Source organism: Rhopalosiphum padi, chromosome 3 (assembly GCF_020882245.1).
Source record: "Rhopalosiphum padi isolate XX-2018 chromosome 3, ASM2088224v1, whole genome shotgun sequence".
Lineage (NCBI taxonomy): Eukaryota > Metazoa > Arthropoda > Insecta > Hemiptera > Aphididae > Rhopalosiphum > Rhopalosiphum padi.
The window spans coordinates 18,333,069-18,353,683 of NC_083599.1; the positions used below are offsets into that span (position 1 = coordinate 18,333,069).

Genomic DNA, 20,615 nt, shown 5'->3' on the forward strand with positions numbered 1-20,615 from the left:
ATAGTAATAACTTGTTTTATGATTACATGTATAAAAATAATAAATAATGAACTATGTTTGTTAAATATTTTGTTGAAATTTATCCAGACATTGAATACTTTTTGTGTGTTTAGGTCATGAGTTTACCAATTTAAGTGTACAAAAAGATATGAAATTTCATTAAAATATTAAAATATGTATATATTATTTATTTTAGTTCTAGTAAGTAAATGAAACCTGTTCTAGTTTTTTCAATTAAACCTAAAATTTTAAACTTGAAATACTTTATCTTTATTGCCTTATACACAGATAATAATACTTCGACATTTTGTTAAAGTATGGGCTCAATAGCTCAGTACGTCATTTATTGCGCGACACAATTTATATTTTACACATTCAATATGTTGGCAAAAGATTTTTATTTAATTATTAGTAGTGACGAATCAACCACAAATTTTTTAATTAGAAAAAATCTTGTGGCAAATAATGAAAATGCCGAATGTATTAAGTGTGGAAAGGTATGAATTTATACCTACGCAAGGAGAGAGGTAAGGAAAGGAGAATTTTACGTTGTAAGAGAAAGGGATGCCAAACAACACAAAGCTTAAGGTACCTAAGAAAATTATTTTCTTATATTCATTTGGCTTATTTAATCATAATTGTGTATACTATTATAGGAAAGATAATGCTTTTTGGACTTTTATTGACAAAAATGGTCGTCTAAATAGTGGACTAAGCCTCAGTCAACAGTTAGGACTGGTGTTCTACTGGACTCAAGGTTTATCCAATAAAACAATTATGACATTAACTGGGAAAATCGTCCAACACCGTATGTGACTGGATGAATTTGTGTCGGGATATACCAGTGAAAATGTTCGAAAAACGTAATAAATTTGGAGGACCTAATATTATTATACAAGTCGACGAATGTTTGTTAAGAGGATCCAGAAATAATCATAAAGGTAATTTATATTTTATAATAATAAAATACAATTTTATATTGAATATTAATTATAAAATATTATAAGTCATCATTATGTTGTTACAGGTCGATATCGACTTGCAGATTTGCCGAGTGAAAACATCGAAGACGAAAATGAATTCCCTCTTGAAAATGGAAAAAGAAATTATGGTAAACGAATGGACGGTCCTTGGGTGTTTGGGTTATGCGACGATAGTGAGGGACGATATTTTGTTGTCGAAAAGCGGGACAAGCAAACTTTGCATGATATTATTAAATGAGAGGTTGTATTGGGTTATATTATAAGTAGGATGAAAAAACCGGTTCTAGGTCCACACCATGCACACCATTGCACACCATTGCACACCATGCACACCCCGGCGCACCATGCACACTATGCACACCATGCTACCATACACATCATGGCACACCATGCACACCATGCACACCATTGCACACCATTGCACACCATGCACACCCCGGCGCACCATGCACACTATGCACACCCTGCGCACCCCTGCACACCATGCACACCTCAGCCCACGCACCCGGCTCACCCTCCACACACCATCATAGTGCACCATAGCCCGGCGCACACCATATCCATTTACACTTGTTAACATAAATTAATTTAATTTATTAATTTATTTTTATCATATGGCGCACCATGCACACCATGCACACCATGCTACCATACACATCATGGCACACCATGCACACCATGCACACCATGGCGCACCACGGCACACCATTTTAATTTATACAAATTATTTTATTTTAATAAGTTCTCTTATCATATTATAACCAATGGTAAAAATGTTCATAAATTTTTTTAACCATACGTATTATGTTATCTTATCATATTATGATAACTGATATAGTGATATATAATTTTCATGTTGTATATTAATTAGAAAAAATCTTGTGGCAAATAATGAAAATGCCGAATGTATTAAGTGTGGAAAGGTATGAATTTATAACTACGCAAGGAGAGAGGTAAGGGAAGGAGAATTTTACGTTGTAAGAGAAAGGGATGCCAAACAACACAAAGCTTAAGGTACCTAAGAAAATTATTTTCTTATATTCATTTGGCTTATTTAATCATAATTGTGTATACTATTATAGGAAAGATAATGCTTTTTGGACTTTTATTGACAAAAATGGTCATCTAAATAGTGGACTAAGCCTCAGTCAACAGTTAGGACTGGTGTTCTACTGGACTCAAGGTTTATCCAAATTTTTTTATGTGGGAACATTGTGCTACTTATCATCATATATTTTCCTGTTGCGAATGATATTAGCCTAAGCCCATTCCAATTGCTTATATCATGAAGACTTTCTTTCCCTAACGTATGGGAAAACTGAATTTCTCTTCCACATTTAGCGTTGAAGTCGCCCAGTACTATCTTAATTGCATTCCCTGGCAATTTGTCATATACTTGGATCAGGTCCTCATAGAAGGTGTCCTTTATATCCTCATCAGCTGCTTCCGTTGGTGCATATGTGCATATCAAGGCAATATTTATAGTTTTAGTGTCAATTCTTAATACCGCTAATCTCTTTGATATAGGGTTGAATTCCTTTATGTGCGGTTCTATGGTTTCGTGTACGGTAAATCCACACCCAAACTGGTGTCTCTCTTCCATTCCTGAAAAGTATATAATATACTTTCCTACTTTTAGCTGTCCTTTTCCAGCCCACCTTACTTCTTGAATACCTGCTACTTTGATTTTATATACATCTAATACTTCCACTAGATTTTGACACGCTCCAGTTCTAAAAAGACTCATTACATTCCAGGTCGCTATCTTAAACTCCGTTGTCCGTTTTCCGTGTCCAGTCTGTAATCCGTTTCTCTGTGTCCGAGGCTGATTTAGTGATGGAATTATAACAGTATATTTTTTACGGGGTAGGGTTGTTAACCCTACGCTCAACCCCCAACCTGGAGGACCAGACTACCCCAACCAATTAAGATCAGGGTAGGGCTACTGCAGAGAACTAAACAAAAGTGCCCTGGGCGATGGGGACGCCACTTTCCCGACGCCATTTCCTGTCATTAGTATAATCAATAAATTAATTAATACTAATTAATAAAATACTAAGTATTTATAGTCAATAGTATAATGTTCAAAGTAGAAATACATCAATTTAATTATATTTCTTATAAACAAATATATAACAAACGGTGACTGCGGCTGAGTTGTTACCGCGGTCCTACACGCTGCTAATGCGACAGCGACTTCACGTGTAAGGACGTCGGCGGCACTCCGACAGATTACGGCGAGAGACGTACAATATTGCCGTCGGGTCACGCGCGTATATAACTGTTCACGTATATTATATCAATGACGATGGGCCACCGGCACTCAAACCACACGGTTTGTATGATATGTGACACAAATAAAAGGCGCACCCTGCACTGTGCAATAGGCACGACGAATACGGACGGGCGGAAAAGGTTCCGCAAAGTCCGAACGCCGGAAAAAAAGTGAAAAGCGACGATCAACCGGTAAGTAGTGTTGGCTGCGACGCGTAACGAAGCGGCGGCGTTGACAACTTCGCGAACTTTCGTCTCACAGTCACACCACCTTGGGGGAACCGGTTAGGTTAGGTTAGGTTGCTCATGTCGCGGGAAACATGACCGCGTTCGAAAAAATAATATACTCTATGTCTATATTTTATATTTTATTAACATAATATTATTATATCAATATTATCATATTTGGGTATTCGATTTATAACACTTTAGCATTAATGGCGATACAACTGCATGCAGCTGCTAATTGGTGATATTAAAAGGAAATACGTTGATACACAATATTATAGATATTAGTGTAAAGTATTTTTTCACGTTTATAAACACTGATATTAATTTAAAGATATTTATTTATAAAGCACAAGACAATAATATTACTATTTAAAAATCGTTTTATGGTTGGCTATATTATATTTTATAATATTGTAAGAGTAGAGTATTATATCTAACGATGTGTAGAGTGAAGATATTATAACGAACCGATAAACGTCACATCAAATAGGCTATAATATATAAACAGTTCTTTTATTATTATTCAAAAAACTTTAATTTTAACACTACAGAAACAAAGTTGTTGAATACCCATTACTACACACCAGTGGGTTTCTAGGATTTATTTTTATTTTTAAGGACGTATTATTTTAATCATTTAATTTTGTATAAGTTTATTTAAAAGTTTATAAAAAACGAGTTATGTTATAAGACATGTGTATAATCTATATTTTTTAAATTAAAACAAGCTATTTTAATAAATGAATGGTTATAAAAATTGTTTAATTCCTATTCTAAATATTATATTATATTTGAATTGAATACTCATAGTAAATGTATAATTTATTTTAACCATTTATTATAATTGAAGCATACTTAATACACACTAGGATTGAATTCACTAATTTTTTTCTTAATGTTATATATTTTAAAATACAATAAAAGGTAATAGATTAATACAATTACAATATAACTAGTTATTGACAATTTTCTGTGGTAAAACATTATATTCTTTTATTTTAAATGTTTTAAATAACTGTTCGGTGGGTTTGCATCGAACTTTACACCATTCTCTAATACCTAAATCTTTTGCTACTGCAAATAATAATAAAAAAACAAGATTAAATTTTATAGCCTCTATAATTATTAATATGTTTTAGTTATTGAGCTAAAAATAACTTAGAAATTAACCAATAAGATTTGAGTAGACCTTATTTTTTTAATGTTGAAAGCATTAAGTATATCTTATAGTTTTCTATTCAATTATGAAAAACATAATTTTGAAACATTTTTCCGGCGAGTTTCTAAATCACATGCTTGTCACAGAAACTTAAATTTCACTAAAATTACATTGGGTACTTTTTAAGAAAATTCAAATTAATATTTTGTCATATAATATATTATATTTACGATATACCAACTTTACGTAAAAACAATAATTATATATACTTCCATAGAGATTATTAATTATTAATTATTTATTATAGGCAGTTTTAAATTAATATTAATAAACAGATATATTGTACCATTATTTTTTTATTTAATAGTAAACAAATAAAAATTATCAATTATTTTTCAAAAGAATACGTACCATCCTTCTTTTTTTTTAAATGATCATTGAGATAATCATAGTACATCCTTTGAAACTCTAAAACAAAGCATCATATATAATAATTAGGTACGTACTTTGAATAGTGAAATTACATTTATTTAAATTCCATTTATAATTTTTTTTTTAGATTAAATATTTGTTATTAAAAATATTATTATGTTCAATAAAATAGACGTCAATTTTTTGTTTATGAACTACACTACAATATAGTGATTATATATAATATATATTTATATTATATTATATATTTACGAGGTGAATGTGTGTTTTATTTATAGTTTTAATTAATTAACTTTTCCAATATTAGGAAAATCGATGTAAGACCTTAAATTTTATATAATGCAGTACTGATTATCAAAATGTAGTAGAACACAATACACAAAAAAAATTATATTAAAATAAAACTTACTTGAAAATTCATCAACGGTCTCCTTAGAGATATCTGTAACAAAGAAAATATACTTTAATAAATGTACCTACTGCTTAGAACTAAAAAATTTTTTTATTTCTAATGTTATCAATTCGCCATTATACTAAACATAAGGTTATTATTACTTTAATTTAAATTTTTTATAAATACCTGTCCTCCATTCAGCTTTATTCTCTAATAAATTAAATTAAAATAAATTTAATTAACTGTTTTGCTATGATTCAGCAAATTGTTGCTTAGGATTTAAAGTTGTAAGTACGATTGTATTTAACAAAATTATATTATGCACTATAAAAGTATAAAATGATATAATTATTATTTTTTACCGAAATTAAATACTCTCACGATATTGTTGTATGACATTGCTAAAAAATACAAAAGAATTAATAATTGTCCTATAAAAGTCTAATAGAATCTATTTGATTTTAAATTGAATATTAGATTAAGATGACTGGCTCAGACATTTTATTTTAACCTAGTTAAGTGAGGTAATTCAGTGACTGCTTTGTGTAAATGGCAAGGTTAATAATAATTTTTCCAAAAGTAGTATACTATGCTTTCCGCTGGGTATTATCCATTTTCATGCTTTTACAATTGCTAATACAAGTGTATTTTTTTTCTTTAAAATATTTAATACGATTTTAATATTATTCCGATATTTATTGTATAGGTACCTAAAATGTTTGCATTTTATAATAACCTATAATTAAATTAACAAAGGTAATACATTTTTTTTACTATCGATAATGCATGGATAATTTTATGTAATATTTTTGAAGGATTTTATAAAGTAAAAATGTATTCAAAGATAATAATAACAAAACCATTTTTAGTCTATAACTAGTAAACACCGCATTTTTAGCTCAAAATAGTTTAAAAAAATGAGGGTAAAACTGAAATTTGTAAATTTGTGAGAAACAATTTAAACATAATATTATAAAATGTCTGACACTGTTTATGGTTACATACAGTTATTAATTTTCAGTAGTATATAATAGGTAGTTAAGTTGTATTAAATTTGAAATTTGTATAAGAAATTAGTAAACTAATTATGTTATACTTACCCCAAAAAAATGATTTACGTATCGATTCTGTTGAAAATTGATTTGATTATTATTTTATAATAATTGTGAAAGATACCATACGATCTTTCTTAAGCATTGGTGTGAAAGAATGCTTTCATTATATGCGAACTGTTAATGACTGCAGTCGATTTTCATTAAAATTGTATTATCTATGAACGTATGTCAATCGTGATTTAAGATAGTATGGTTGCCCATCAACTATAGTACGGTATATAGTAAACTAATATAGTAATACATATTGTACCCATTATGTATATAAATATTCTTTAGATAATGTTCCTATTTTAACAATAGCTAATTTAAAACAAATTTCAAAAGATCCATAATATGATTCATTAAAAATAATAAAAAAAACTTTCACATCATTGCTCGTAAAGTTGAAAAATATTTAATATAAAATAAATCGTAAATTGTACTTATGCATTCTAAAAATAATAAACAATATATTAAATCAAATTAATCACAGTATGAATAAATTAAATTATTATTTTTTTTTTCAATATTTGTGGTTATAAACTTATAACTTATTCTTTAAGTATCAACTGAACAATATTAAATTAAATATAACTATATAATTGAAATAGGTAAATAATTTTTTATAAATTGTTACAATATGTAAAAATGCATACTAAAGGTAATATTAAGAGCTTACCTTCAATTTCTGTGAATGAACAAACGTAATTAGTTAATGAGTGTTAAAAATAAAATAATTTATATAATTAAAATATTAGGTAATATACAATATAATTCGATATTTTATGTTAAATTATATAACAAAAAATACAGTTATTTAATTCATAAGATTTTGTACAAAAATATACTTGTAAAGTGTTAAGTCATTGACATGAACAGTCTTCACTAAGTGTAACCCACGTTTATATTATAAGTAGGTACATATCTATCTTTCATAGTTTATACACATTAGGTTTTATCTTTAAAAGTGAATATATTGAATATATAAAGTGCAAGTGAATATATTTAGGTATATATCTGTGTCGACTGGACAATATTAAATAAAATATAACTATATAATTGAAATACATACATTTTTATAATATGTAAAATAGCATATACTAAAGGTAATATTATGAACTTACTTTTAGGAACTGTAAATGTATAAACGTAATTGTGAGTTTAAAGAGTAATTGTGTCCATTTTAATTTTAAGCATAGATACAGTAATTTATATTATGAATCTATGATATAAGTACTTAAAATATAGTACTGACAAAAGTTTTTAATGAAAAACAAAATGAAAAATGAAAACAACCAACTAATTGACAATAAACATAGACTTGTAAAATAGTATAATAAAATTGTATAATGATATCTATTTTTATAAAATAGAATAATATCCAAAGTGTATGACGATAATAGTTTATTTTTAACTATTTTACGCTAAATTTGTATTAGGCCTCATTGATGAGAATTTAATTTTCAATTGGTATTATATGCGTATAATATAACGTCAAAATATTAAAATAAAACTTGATGGATTACCATTTTACGAAATTTTAATGGTACCTATCTTATAATACTAATAATATTATTAATAGTATAATTGATTATAAATACTAGAATTTATAACCAATGATGGTATTATTATATTTAATTATTTAATTGTAAGATATATTTTGATTTGAGACATTCAATACTCTGTCTTGTGCTTTAACTGCTTTATACGACCCTGAGTCCGCTGAACTACAGCTTGTTGCCACCGCGCTGGATGGACTACATGCCCAGTTCCGTCCGCCATTTTTAATCTACCGCGCGGCGGTGTCGATTCCCAATAGTCTTGCTAGGAGAAGAGGAACAAAAAGTGGTAGATTTATGCAGCAGGTTAATAGAATCGGCAAAGAAGGTAGGGCTACATCTCAACATAGAGAAAACACAGTACATGAAAGTTAGTAGGGAACTAGACAACCTTCAGGAAACCGAAACCATAACAGTTGGTCAGTACGAGTTCAAAAGAGTGGAAGATTTCAAATACCTGTGCAAGATTGTAACGCAGAAGAATGAATGTCAAATTGTAATTCAACAAAGAATAAAAATGGGAAATAAATACTTCTATGCACTAGGCAAACTACTAAGCTCGAAAGTCCTGTCAAAAGAGGTTAAAACTCAGCTGTACTTGACAATCATACGACCAATAGTCATGTATGGTTCACAATGTTGGACGTTACGAAAGACTGAGGAGGACAGATTAGTGGTTTTTGAGAGGAAGGTACTTCGCAAAATATATGGACCTATATATGATCAAGATTTTCAAGGATGGAGAAAAAGGCATAATCAAGAACTGACGGAGCTTTTCAATAGACCAAATATAATAAACGAGATCAAACGGAGTAAGTTGGAATGGGCAGGACACGCAGTTAGGAAGCAAGATTCAATGGTTCAAAGAGTACTCCAAGAAAACCCAAAGAGAAAAAGACCACTGGGTAGACCAAGGCTACGCTGGGAAGATGGAATTAAAAAAGATTTCCTAAGTGCTGGTGGAGTGGAATATGATCACATGGATTGGAAGGAGGTAGCGGAGAACAAAGAAGAATGGGCAAGATGGTCTCAAAGGCCTTAATAAAAAAAAAAAAAAATACTATATTAGTAAACTTACTCGTCAAATCTGTTAATTTATAAACATAAATATTTGATAAATATAATAATTTAAAAAAAATATATTTATTGTTTAATAGTTATTAAAATTCTACAATAAAAAAAAATTGTCTTTTTTGTGTGTGTTATCGATTTTTGTAGATTTTAAGTAGAACGAATTATATATTTACAATTATCTAATTTTTTGGGGTACAAATATATACAATAACACTTAAAACAAGAAAAAATATTTTGATACTCAACTATGAAAGCGATTTCTGGTAAGAAATTAAATATAGATGGTATATTTTAAAGTTGATTAACGTTATTAAAATCTTCATTCTTTCATCTTTCAAACAAGTTTTTTGTTGAGATGATATAATTTTAAAAATATTTTAACTACTCAAATGATATTCATAAAAAATATCAATCATACTCGATTTAGGTATGATGAAATTGTATAAGGCATTTATGTATTTATTTAAACAAAATTACACTATTCAAACGAATAACAAAAAATGTTTTTGATCTTTTTGTATAATATGAATATGGCCATGGTAAGTCATTATTTCTCATTATCTACTATTAGCTAAGGCAAGACAATCAGTAGATGCAGGTAATGATTCTCGGGCGTGACCAGCTGTATTTAAATTTTACATTGACTTATTTCGTTTACGTACCTAACAGGGATAACAGTTGTTACACAGTTGAGAACATTTTATCTTAAAAAATACAAAAATTCTATACTATATTTTTAAAGTTAAACGGATTATACAATATATATTAATAAATCTATTATCATTAAATATTTATTATTAAACAATAGGTTTACTAATGACGATAATAATAAGCAAATTTGTGGCCTTACTCTTGATAAATTTAGCTATATAATATCAATAAAATATTTAATAATTATTACAAGTTTATATAAATTAGTTATTATGGTTAATTTTAATTACAGACATATTAAGATTATTTTATTTATTCAAGTTGCATTTTTATAATGATTGACAGTTAAAAGTATAAAGTGGATACTAGGGAATATATTTAATTCTAGAAAATGTGTATATATTCTAAAATAGAACAAATACTTTGATATACGACTTTGAGAGCGATTTCTGGTAAAAATTGGATTTAGTTAATATATTATAAAATTCAAAAAATAATATTAGAAACTTGTATTTTTTCATAATATTTGTATAAGTTTTTCCTGGATAATGTATCATTTTCAAAATATTACTGATGAATGATGATCGTATATGAGTGCCCAATCGAGTGTCGGACATCTCTTGTTATAATTCGGTATGCGCTTCCCCAACCGAGGGCGTGGATGTTGAGACAGTAAGGTCAGTGGCGGCCTACTGCCTTATTTACCTTTATTTACTAACTTATATTTATAATAGTATTCCGTCATATTATATTTTACATATGAAATTAATTATTTATAAATAGTAATGAGGGCTGAGTAAGCCATCTCTACCGCTAAGGCCGGGCTTAAGTAAGCGAGCCGATCAGCAGATGCAGGTGACCATGGATGCAGGAGCTCGGGTGTGACCAGCTGTATTTAAATTTTACATTGACTTATTTCGTTTACGTACAACGTACCTAACAGTGATAACAGTTGTTACATGTTACACAGTTGAGGGCGTGTAATTTTGGCCGCAGTGGGTATCAGATTGCAGTGATTAACCTCCGGTTACAGTATACCCCTTATTTCAGAAGTTTTATTAGGTTTATGGCATGGTTATTGAATTTAAAGTCTAGGTCATATTTTTACCTAGGTATTTGGTTGCCATGGTATTAGGTGTCTGGTTTATTTAGGATTTGAAATCAGGAAATGCTCTAGGGTGGTTTAAAACGATTGCTACTGATTTTTTCGAATTTATTTTTAATTTCCATTTGTGGAATAATTCCATTGACGTCTTAATTTCTTTTGTAGCTGAAAAGATGCTGTAGAATGGTTTTAATTATTGATGGTAAAAATTTGTATCGGAAATAAGTGAAAGTTTGGCATACTGGTTAAATGTATGTCGTTGGTTTATGTTAAAATAGAGAAATAGCGGTGTTATAATGGGAGGGAAAATGGAAAAAAAACAACATATTTTATAGTCATATAGTGATAATTGATACGAGGCCGCTGTAATTAGATATTTATTAACGATAAGGGTTAAGAAGTCATAAAAAGAAATGGCGTAGGCTATGATTGTCTGTATAATCATTGAGACCGAAAGTTACGAAAAATGTAGTTGTCAATAATTGTTAAAAATTAAATATAAAAAAATAAATAAATGAAATTCTTAAAAATGAATAGTTGATATTTAACATAAAATGTAATTTAAAATATTGTAATCTTACGTAAACATCCTTTATCTGAATCTGAAGCTATAATTAGGTATTTTCTTTTTAAATACAATGCTCCGATTTTTGATAAATATTAATATTTAAAAAGAAATGTCAATCACTTTTTACAAAAATATATTCTTAAAACGCTTTAAGAGTATCTAAATAAAATTCATAAATGTAATTTTTGTAATTTTAAATTGAAAAAATTGAATGTATTTCATCGAAAACTAAATCAAGTTTATTTTGTAAAATCAAAGCACTTTCGATAAGCAAAGTATGTGCTTCCGTTACAATTCTTAAAAAATATTAAATTAATTTATAATATAATAGTTTAGTATAATAATAATAAAGTTATGATAAAAATTATTTATTAAATTAGTTAACTATGGAAACTTAAAAATCTCAAAACAAGTAAAATAGTGTTTTAAAAGTTTTTAGATTAATATCAAATTATTTTCTTATAGATGTTCCTCAAATCTATTCATATCATTTAAGTTATATAATATTATATAAGACATACGACTTAGTATTTATTATATCAGAAAATTTCACATATCTAAAATTTATAAAATATATATTTATTTTTTTTCTCACTGATAATATCAGAACAATAATCTCCTGGAGACTTAAGAGGATCTGTAATAAATGAAAATTAAAGATGTAATTTTGGTGGATGACATAATATTTTTACATGTTGTATTAGAAACAAAAATGTAAAAAACATATATTAGATATTATGCAATTAATGGAAAGAATTTGTTTTCGCCGTTGCCGATCCTACGATTACGGTGGTTGTCGACAACGACTCGCGAAATGTGATTGTGGACGGGAGCGGGAGGGGTTACCCACACAAGTATACAAAAGTATAAGATTATAAGTATTATTATGATATTACGGTCGGTGACCGTTTGGTATAATATATATATATATCAAATATTACAATATGCGGGCGCCCAAAACAATAATAAAATACACGCAAATAATATTTACATATATATATAGAAACAAATTACTTGGTATCACCAAATTTAAATATAATAAACAGTAGGCATATAAAAAAAAATAATAAATAATAATAGATGCTACTGGCCTGGGAGCAGAGCTCGTTGGTGTAGTCTAATCAATGAATGACACTGCAGACTGTAGACGTTGGACGGCAGCACACGGGACACGTCTGGTACGGATATAAGAATATGTGTAGATCTCTGGAGCCGGTGGGTCGACAAGGCGGCCACACAGGACACGAAAAGCTGAGGAGCTCAAACACGTGGTTTGTATAATAACGAAAGGGCACGCACACGCGAAAAATTACCGTTTTACGGCTCAACAAAAAAAACGGCACGCCCGGCAAGAATTGTGATGACCACAACAACACAAAACGCACAGCGATAATAGTTACAAGCTTAGAAGCTACGAGTGAAGAAAAACTACGAGGTTTACAATGGCGGGCGGCACAAGACGGACGCCTGTCCGGTTCGACCGTTGGAAAAAGAAGACAACGTAGACTTGCGAAAGCCGGGCTGGCCATCAACTAGCAAATTGTCACCGGACAGTGGAGAGGAGAGCTTTGTCGGACACTTTATCTCCTTGCCGGACATCTTATCTCCACCACACCTGTGCTAACCCGAGCATATAAAAATAGGTGGCCAGAAAAACCGTTCCGCGATCGAACAAATTAATTAATTTGTTTTTATAATTTTTTATGAATTATACTCAATAATAATTGTTACTTACCTTCCTTATCATATTCTTGTTTTTTGGCAAAATTGAAGAAATCAAGTTTGATTTCTAGAATTTTTAATATTTAATTATTAATTTATTGATAACATTTATAATATTTTTATACATTTTATAAAATGTATAGTATTTCTTAGGTACCAATACCAAAACCAAAAATATGTGAGCTACTAATATACAGAGATATGGTACTGCTATTAAAATACAGAATACAATTATCGATGCTTCAATAGCCAATAGTATTAGATCAATTTAATACAGAATAGATATCATATTAGTGTGATATAACTATATAAGAAATGGAAACTCAAATTAAATCTCCTGAAAGTGGAGCAGATATCATCACCCAATACGCAGATACACAAACCCAACTCAACTATACATTATTAACCAAACCATTACACGGAATAAGAAGGATGGAGAAGTTTAATATCTTGGAGTTTTTCTAGAAATAAAACTAACACAGAAAATAGTATGAATGGTAAACTAATCCAAGCTGTATACTCGGATGAAAATATTATTATTATTGTATATACATTTTTTTTCGCATAATTTTTAAAGTGCGTAGATTTTACACATAAAATTCCATTTAATTTATGTAGGTAATAGAAATAATTTTTATACTTACTTTCTACACCTAAATAATAAAAATGAATTAAATATATTGTATTGTATTTTATAAGTACTATTTAATAAACAGTAAAGAAAAATACACATTATAAGATCGAAATTAATATTTACATAAGGATTTCTAAATTTAATTGTAAATAACCTAATTTATAATACTATTTATTACATTACATTCTTTTTATGTATTCTTTATTATATATAAATGGTGGAAAAGCATTATTTGACATATTATGTAATAACTTTTGTTCTATACAATGTATATCATTTTAATGAATTAAAGATTAAACAATTTTAACACTGTTTTTATTTAAATTTTTATTTTATTATGAAGTATACAAGTTTACGATAACATTTACAATAATAAATTTTAAAACTTACCACGGTATTCTTTATTGGGACTATTTATAAATTCTGCAGGGTTGTCTGTAATAGTCGATTTTTAAATTACTGTCACCCAGACACATAAAATTCTATGTCATTTATGAAATAGAAATCTGTTTTATTGCACATTATTATTAATATATTATCTTAAATCCATCTCATGTTCCACTGTTTAAAAATTTAAACCATTTAACGAATTCAGCGGGTTATGCGTTTAATATCCATATAAAAAAAACCCATTTACGTATAATAATATCATTCATTTTCGTGACATAGGTAAGAATATATTTTCATATTTCGCATGCTTTTTACGAATAATAGACTGAAACGAACGGGCAAATGATAGACAGATTATTTAAATAGCAGATAGTCTACAATATGTTATGATGAATATCGATATAGGTAGGTTTTTCTTAACGTATTAGACTATCAAGACTCCTAAAGCATCCTGGATGCTTGGTAATATGGCTCTCGTTAATAATCCCTTACTAATCTAATAAATAAAATTATCTTAGTCCGTGCATGTAACGTTTTTTTTTTTGTAGTTCACTACTAAAGAACGACTTCTTACTGATCAGATGATAATAATAATATGATATGAACTATTTCATAGAAACCACGATTATTCAAGTCAAGACTAATGTTCTGAAGGCATGAACTACTGTCTACTAGTACTTATTATAGGTTATAGTGGTAAATACGAACAACAGCCAAGACGATCGAAAATATAGGTCTGAGTTGTGTTACATAATTTTAGTATTGGTAGTATATGCACCTCGAAATGACTAAATCTGCAAATTTTTAAATTTGGTAATTTAAAGAGGGACTTTCAGAAGGATTTGTCGGGTTTATTTATTTGTTGATGAATAATAATTAAATTTTCTTAAAACTAAATTTAAATGTGAACATTTTATTAATGTCTCTTTAAAATGTGTTGTTTGATTATGACGTACTCAAGTACTTTTAATTTATAGAAATTAAATAACTTACTATAAGGGATAATAACACAGTAGTTTATATATCCTTCATCATCTAAAATAATATATTATAAGTTAATTTATAACTAAGTTGAATGCTGATTAGGTTAAAGCGAAAATTTGATTAAATACAACTACTATATATAATATATAAACCTAATTTATCTGAATAACATAGATATATAGATACAAGTTATACAATATTTGAAACAATAACCTATCATTTTAACAAATATATGTGATCCAAATGTTGCAGCTAGTGTCAGAATCTTACACCTAAGTACTTACTTTCAAGTGTATGTTCTTCTAGAGCAACTGTTAGTTATATCCGGCCATTATAAATATGATTTTGACAAACATAATATGATATATTGAAAAAAAGTATTTTTAAATAAATATTAGTCTTCAAATAAGTAATGTTTTTAGAGAAAATAATAAGTTCCTAAATATATGTGTAGGTTTGAGGTACACAGGAGAGGTATACATAAAACGTAATATATAATAATATATTTATGGTGTTCAAATTGTATAAATCAATTTTAAAACGAAAAATTTGATAATTTGACGTCCCTTAGCAATACTTACGATAGCATTCTAAATAAAATAACAAATTATAATAAATAAATCGTAATACATTGACGTTAGTTTAGTCGAATTCGTAAAAAAATAAATTTCATACGCTCATAACATTTTTCTATATTGACGCTGGAGTTATTTTTTCACAGTTAATTGAAGAAAAAGTCATGGAGAACCTTATATTAGATTTTTTAACCTCAGGTATAAATCACAATAATTTTATGAATTTTCAAATTCAAAATTCCTTGCAAATTTAGACATATTTTGTAAACATTTGAACTTTAAATGCTTATAAACATCAATTGTGACCAACGATTTTTTTTACTACGATAAGTACAACTCATAGTAAACCTTGTGTTAAATTTTAAAGATATTTGGAATGCAATTTTTTTTTAGAAAAAACTTAGAAAAATCGAAAATTTCAATTGTCTATGAACAACTCTACAATTATAATGTTATAATACTCACAAGACACATTCAATAACAATAATTACAACAAGAATAGAACATTACGATACTGAATATTGTGTGTGCGAGCAGTGCCGTAACTACAATTTTGAGGCTCAGGTGCCCAGATAATTTTAGAGGCCTCTATGCCCCTTATTGTCAGTGGTGTCTAAATGTTGAGTCGTTGATGAATTAATGACCTATGATTTGATGGGTGGGAGTATACAATAGTATTCAAATATCATACACCACAAAAAAAATATTTATGCTACTTTCTCATATAATTTCAACTTCCACTTTACCTCAAAAACTTTTGAACCTATGGAACAACTTAGTTGGAAACAATGTATGTTTACAGGATAATACATTTTGTAAAACCAACCAACACAAATGACATTTTACGATATTGTAATTTTTAGGCGAGTTATGACTTTATGAGTACCTATGAAATTATTAAATATTTGAAAATGATCATAATTCACTTAAAAATTAAAATATCGTAAAAAGCCAACAACACATGCGGGTGAGCCGTCCTCTTTAATTATTTTTAGTTATTTTTAATTTAAAAAATGAACGTTCTGCATTTGCTACAGTGACGGGCAATATTAGGAAAGTAATACGTGGACTGAAAATATCTTTTAAATAGTTAGAGGCCACATCATTGTCTAAATGTCTCATAGACACTGCAAAAGATGTTTTATGTTGTATATTGTTTTTAGAGAATCTTTAAATATATTTTTTATACATAAAATGTGTCTAATTATATCTGTACTGATGTCATTTTTATAAAATAGTCGAGCCATAAGTTGCCTTTACAACATCATGTTCACTACGCTTTAAAATATTTTGAGGTACTAGAAATTTAAATTTGTTAGATACTTCGTATAAATCTGTGAACCTTTCTTTAAGTTGGACGATTGCTGTATGTAGTGGTACAGAAACTGTAACGAAGATTAAAAACTAACGAAAATTTTCTTCATTTATATCAAGCCTCTTATCTATAAAATAAAAACTAAATCTATACTACCGAATACGTACAACAAAGACAGAAAGTACGAAAACAAACGTTAAAAATAAAATATAAACGGTTGACGGTTCTCATATTCGTATGATGATTGATGAGTGTTTAATTATTAATATTACTAAATTATATAATCATATGATTTGTTGTGATTGGTGAGAGTTAACCCGTATGTTGTTTCCAGTATGTGTTCCTTTCGAACGAAATTGACTACAATATAATATTGCATAATTATTATTTACATTTCACGCTGATGAGGATTACTTATTTTTATATTATATTTTGGAATTTTGTTTAATATATTTATTATATATAAAAAAAAAAAAAGTTCATACAAATCTGAGGCCCCGATACATACATTTTGATGGCCACTCAGGCGGTAGTTGCGGCACTGTGTGTGATACTAACTGTTACTCCTGTGCCCGCGACCTACTTTTAAATTATTTTTAATTTACGTTGCAGCGGCGATGACAATAATAAACCTACAAGTGTACATTTTTTACAAAAGAAATAATATATATATTTGTATATCTTAGCCATTATATTTAACACAATCGACGGTATTATGAATATTGAATACATTAAAGCATTAAGCCTGATTACAAATCCTTCAAACATTATATTATAATATGCTTCCAGAATTTCAAACAATTTTTTTTTGTGTCTACTTTACTAATTTGCTAATTTTAATATAGTTAATGACATTATTAATCCATAAGGGTAAGACAATTGCAATTATTAATCATAACATTGATATTCGTATAGACGAAATCAAGCAAAATGTATAATCATTTCAAACGTATCTCCTATCTCCTACTATTTCACACGTATATAATATTACTGACGCATTAAACCTAATAGACATGAATACAATACGTCAATCACCTTATTATATCGTCAGAGGACGTCATACCCATATGTGTTGTCTGCGTTACGAACGTAAGACAGCAAATTTGCGTTTAACAGATTAAATTTTATGCTGTTAGCCTTAATATTAGAGTCAATTTACCTATTATCAAACTTAAAGGTAATAATATTATCTAGGGCATCTCATAGGCTATTATTGATACTTCAATTTTTAAGCGAGTTACAAGCATTTTAAAGTTTTAATTTAATAATTATTTAATACCATATATAGGTAAATACCAGTGTTATTAAACATGTTGCCCACACGCTCTTTCCTATATAATGATATGAAATGATTCTCGAAACTAAAAAAATATTACCCAAAATGTGATGACAGACACAAAAATAAAAACAAAAAAAAACACATCGTTGTAAAATCAATACATTCATCATTCCGTTCAGAATCGAAAATCAATTTACCTATTAACATATAAATATATGTATTTTTTTATTATTACTATTCTACTACATATCTTAATAAACATTTTTACGGTTTATCGGTAATTTGATATCATATAATGGCAACCATGGATGTTGCACGTATGCCCTACGTTTATGACATGCTAGATGTATATACAATAATAATAATTTGCGATCGGCGTACCTATTATAACACGTTAATAACATGGTTAAATTAAACTACGAGTATACAGAGTGTCCCGTTAGAATTTACACATTGCCATATCTCTTAAAATAGAGTATAGAGTACAAAGACTATAAGAATTTCATATTTTAAATTAATCTAATGTTTTGGGATAAAAAGTTTAAAAACAATCGATGATAGACATTTTGTATTTAATTTTTCTGAAAATTTTGACTTTTTAACATTTTATTTTCATTAAGCTCACGATTTTTAGTGTTTTTCCTAGTTTCGAGAAAAATTTAAATTATTTAATACCATATATAGGTAAATACCGGTGTTATTAAACATGTTGCCCACAGGTTCTAAACTAAAAGAATATTACCCAAAACGTGATGACAGACACAAAAACAAAAACAAAAAAAAAACACATCATTGTAAAATCAATACATTCATCACTCCGTTCAGAAATTTACCTATTAAAATATAATATGTATTTTTGTATTATTATACTACTCTACTATATATCTTAATAAACATTTTTACGGTTTATCGGTAACGATGTTAAGATTTTCGAGACGTACTTTTAAGTGGAAAAATTAATAAAAATGTTTAATATTGATAGATTATTTGTATATAGTACAACAATTAAAAATTATAGCGTATATACATTTATTTAAATGAATTTACCAATATTGTCTTACAATATTATTAGCGAATAATTAAGTCCTTTCTACGTTTGAAAATGATTTTTATGTGTAATGTTATAACTTATAACGTGTTATTTTATTTTACTTACATTATCTACTATTTATTATCTGTATAATACTTACTTTTATAATCTAATAAAATAAAAATGTATTAAATGTAATTATGTATACATTATAAATTTATTAAATTATAATTTATTGTATGTCCATATTAGACATTATACGATTAATTATTGATTATTTTGTAGCAATATATCGTGGTAATTTATAATAAGAATATATAAGGTCAGCTAATAATTTAAAATTTATTAAATAAAAAATATAAAATATATAGTAATATGAAAGTTAGTGAATATCACTTTCATATTTTAATTTTAATATAAAATTACATAATCATTGTTAAATTTGTTACCTTCATCGTTAGCATCACTAAAATGTATTATATATATCACTGCCAATGACAACGTTATTAAATCTTTATAAGAAATCATAGTTTAATTGTTGAGATATCTACAAAAAACGGGCATACATATTGCGTTGCGTAAGTAGAATGTTATTATTTTTTGAATTGGTACGATGTTAAATTTTGTTTTTATTAACAACTAAGTACACATTACAAAAATTATTTATTAAATCATTGTTTATTTTTAAAAACTCACATATGTACAAACATGGCACACTTTTATGGTTCACATATATTTTAGGCTTTCTACACAATAAATTATTGAAAAAGACTTCAAACTTAATCTTTGCTTGTGGTATAATCATAATATAATTACAAATAGTGGAATATAATGTTTAATCATGTATAATATTTAGATTTTAAACGGAGTGATTGTATTTTACAATAATAAAACGTATAATGTGTGATAGTTCTTCTGTATAAAATCCAGCTTTTAAGATGACGTCATACCCGCATGTGTCTTACGTACGTAAGTCATCGGAAATTTGCGTTCAGCAAAGAAACTAACTTATTTATTTAATAATACGTATACATTTATAGGTTATAGGTACCATATTCTATTATTGTTAAGACTTTTGAAAATATCGTCTATTATAACACAAATAATAATCCACTACATATTATGTTAAGTTCCTCACGAATAATGCTTTTGAATTATCTAT

The 20,615-nt window shown here is 27.9% G+C and overlaps 1 protein-coding gene across 1 annotated transcript; it reads left to right on the top strand.

Annotated features, from left to right (window-relative positions):
• Positions 1–471: 471 nt before the first annotated feature.
• LOC132924854 (uncharacterized) lies at positions 472–1,246 on the top strand. Its single transcript, XM_060989295.1, is given in 5 exon segments — positions 472–497; positions 657–728; positions 787–941; positions 1,028–1,208; positions 1,210–1,246. Coding segments are annotated over 5 exon segments (471 nt in total).
• Positions 1,247–20,615: the final 19,369 nt, after the last annotated feature.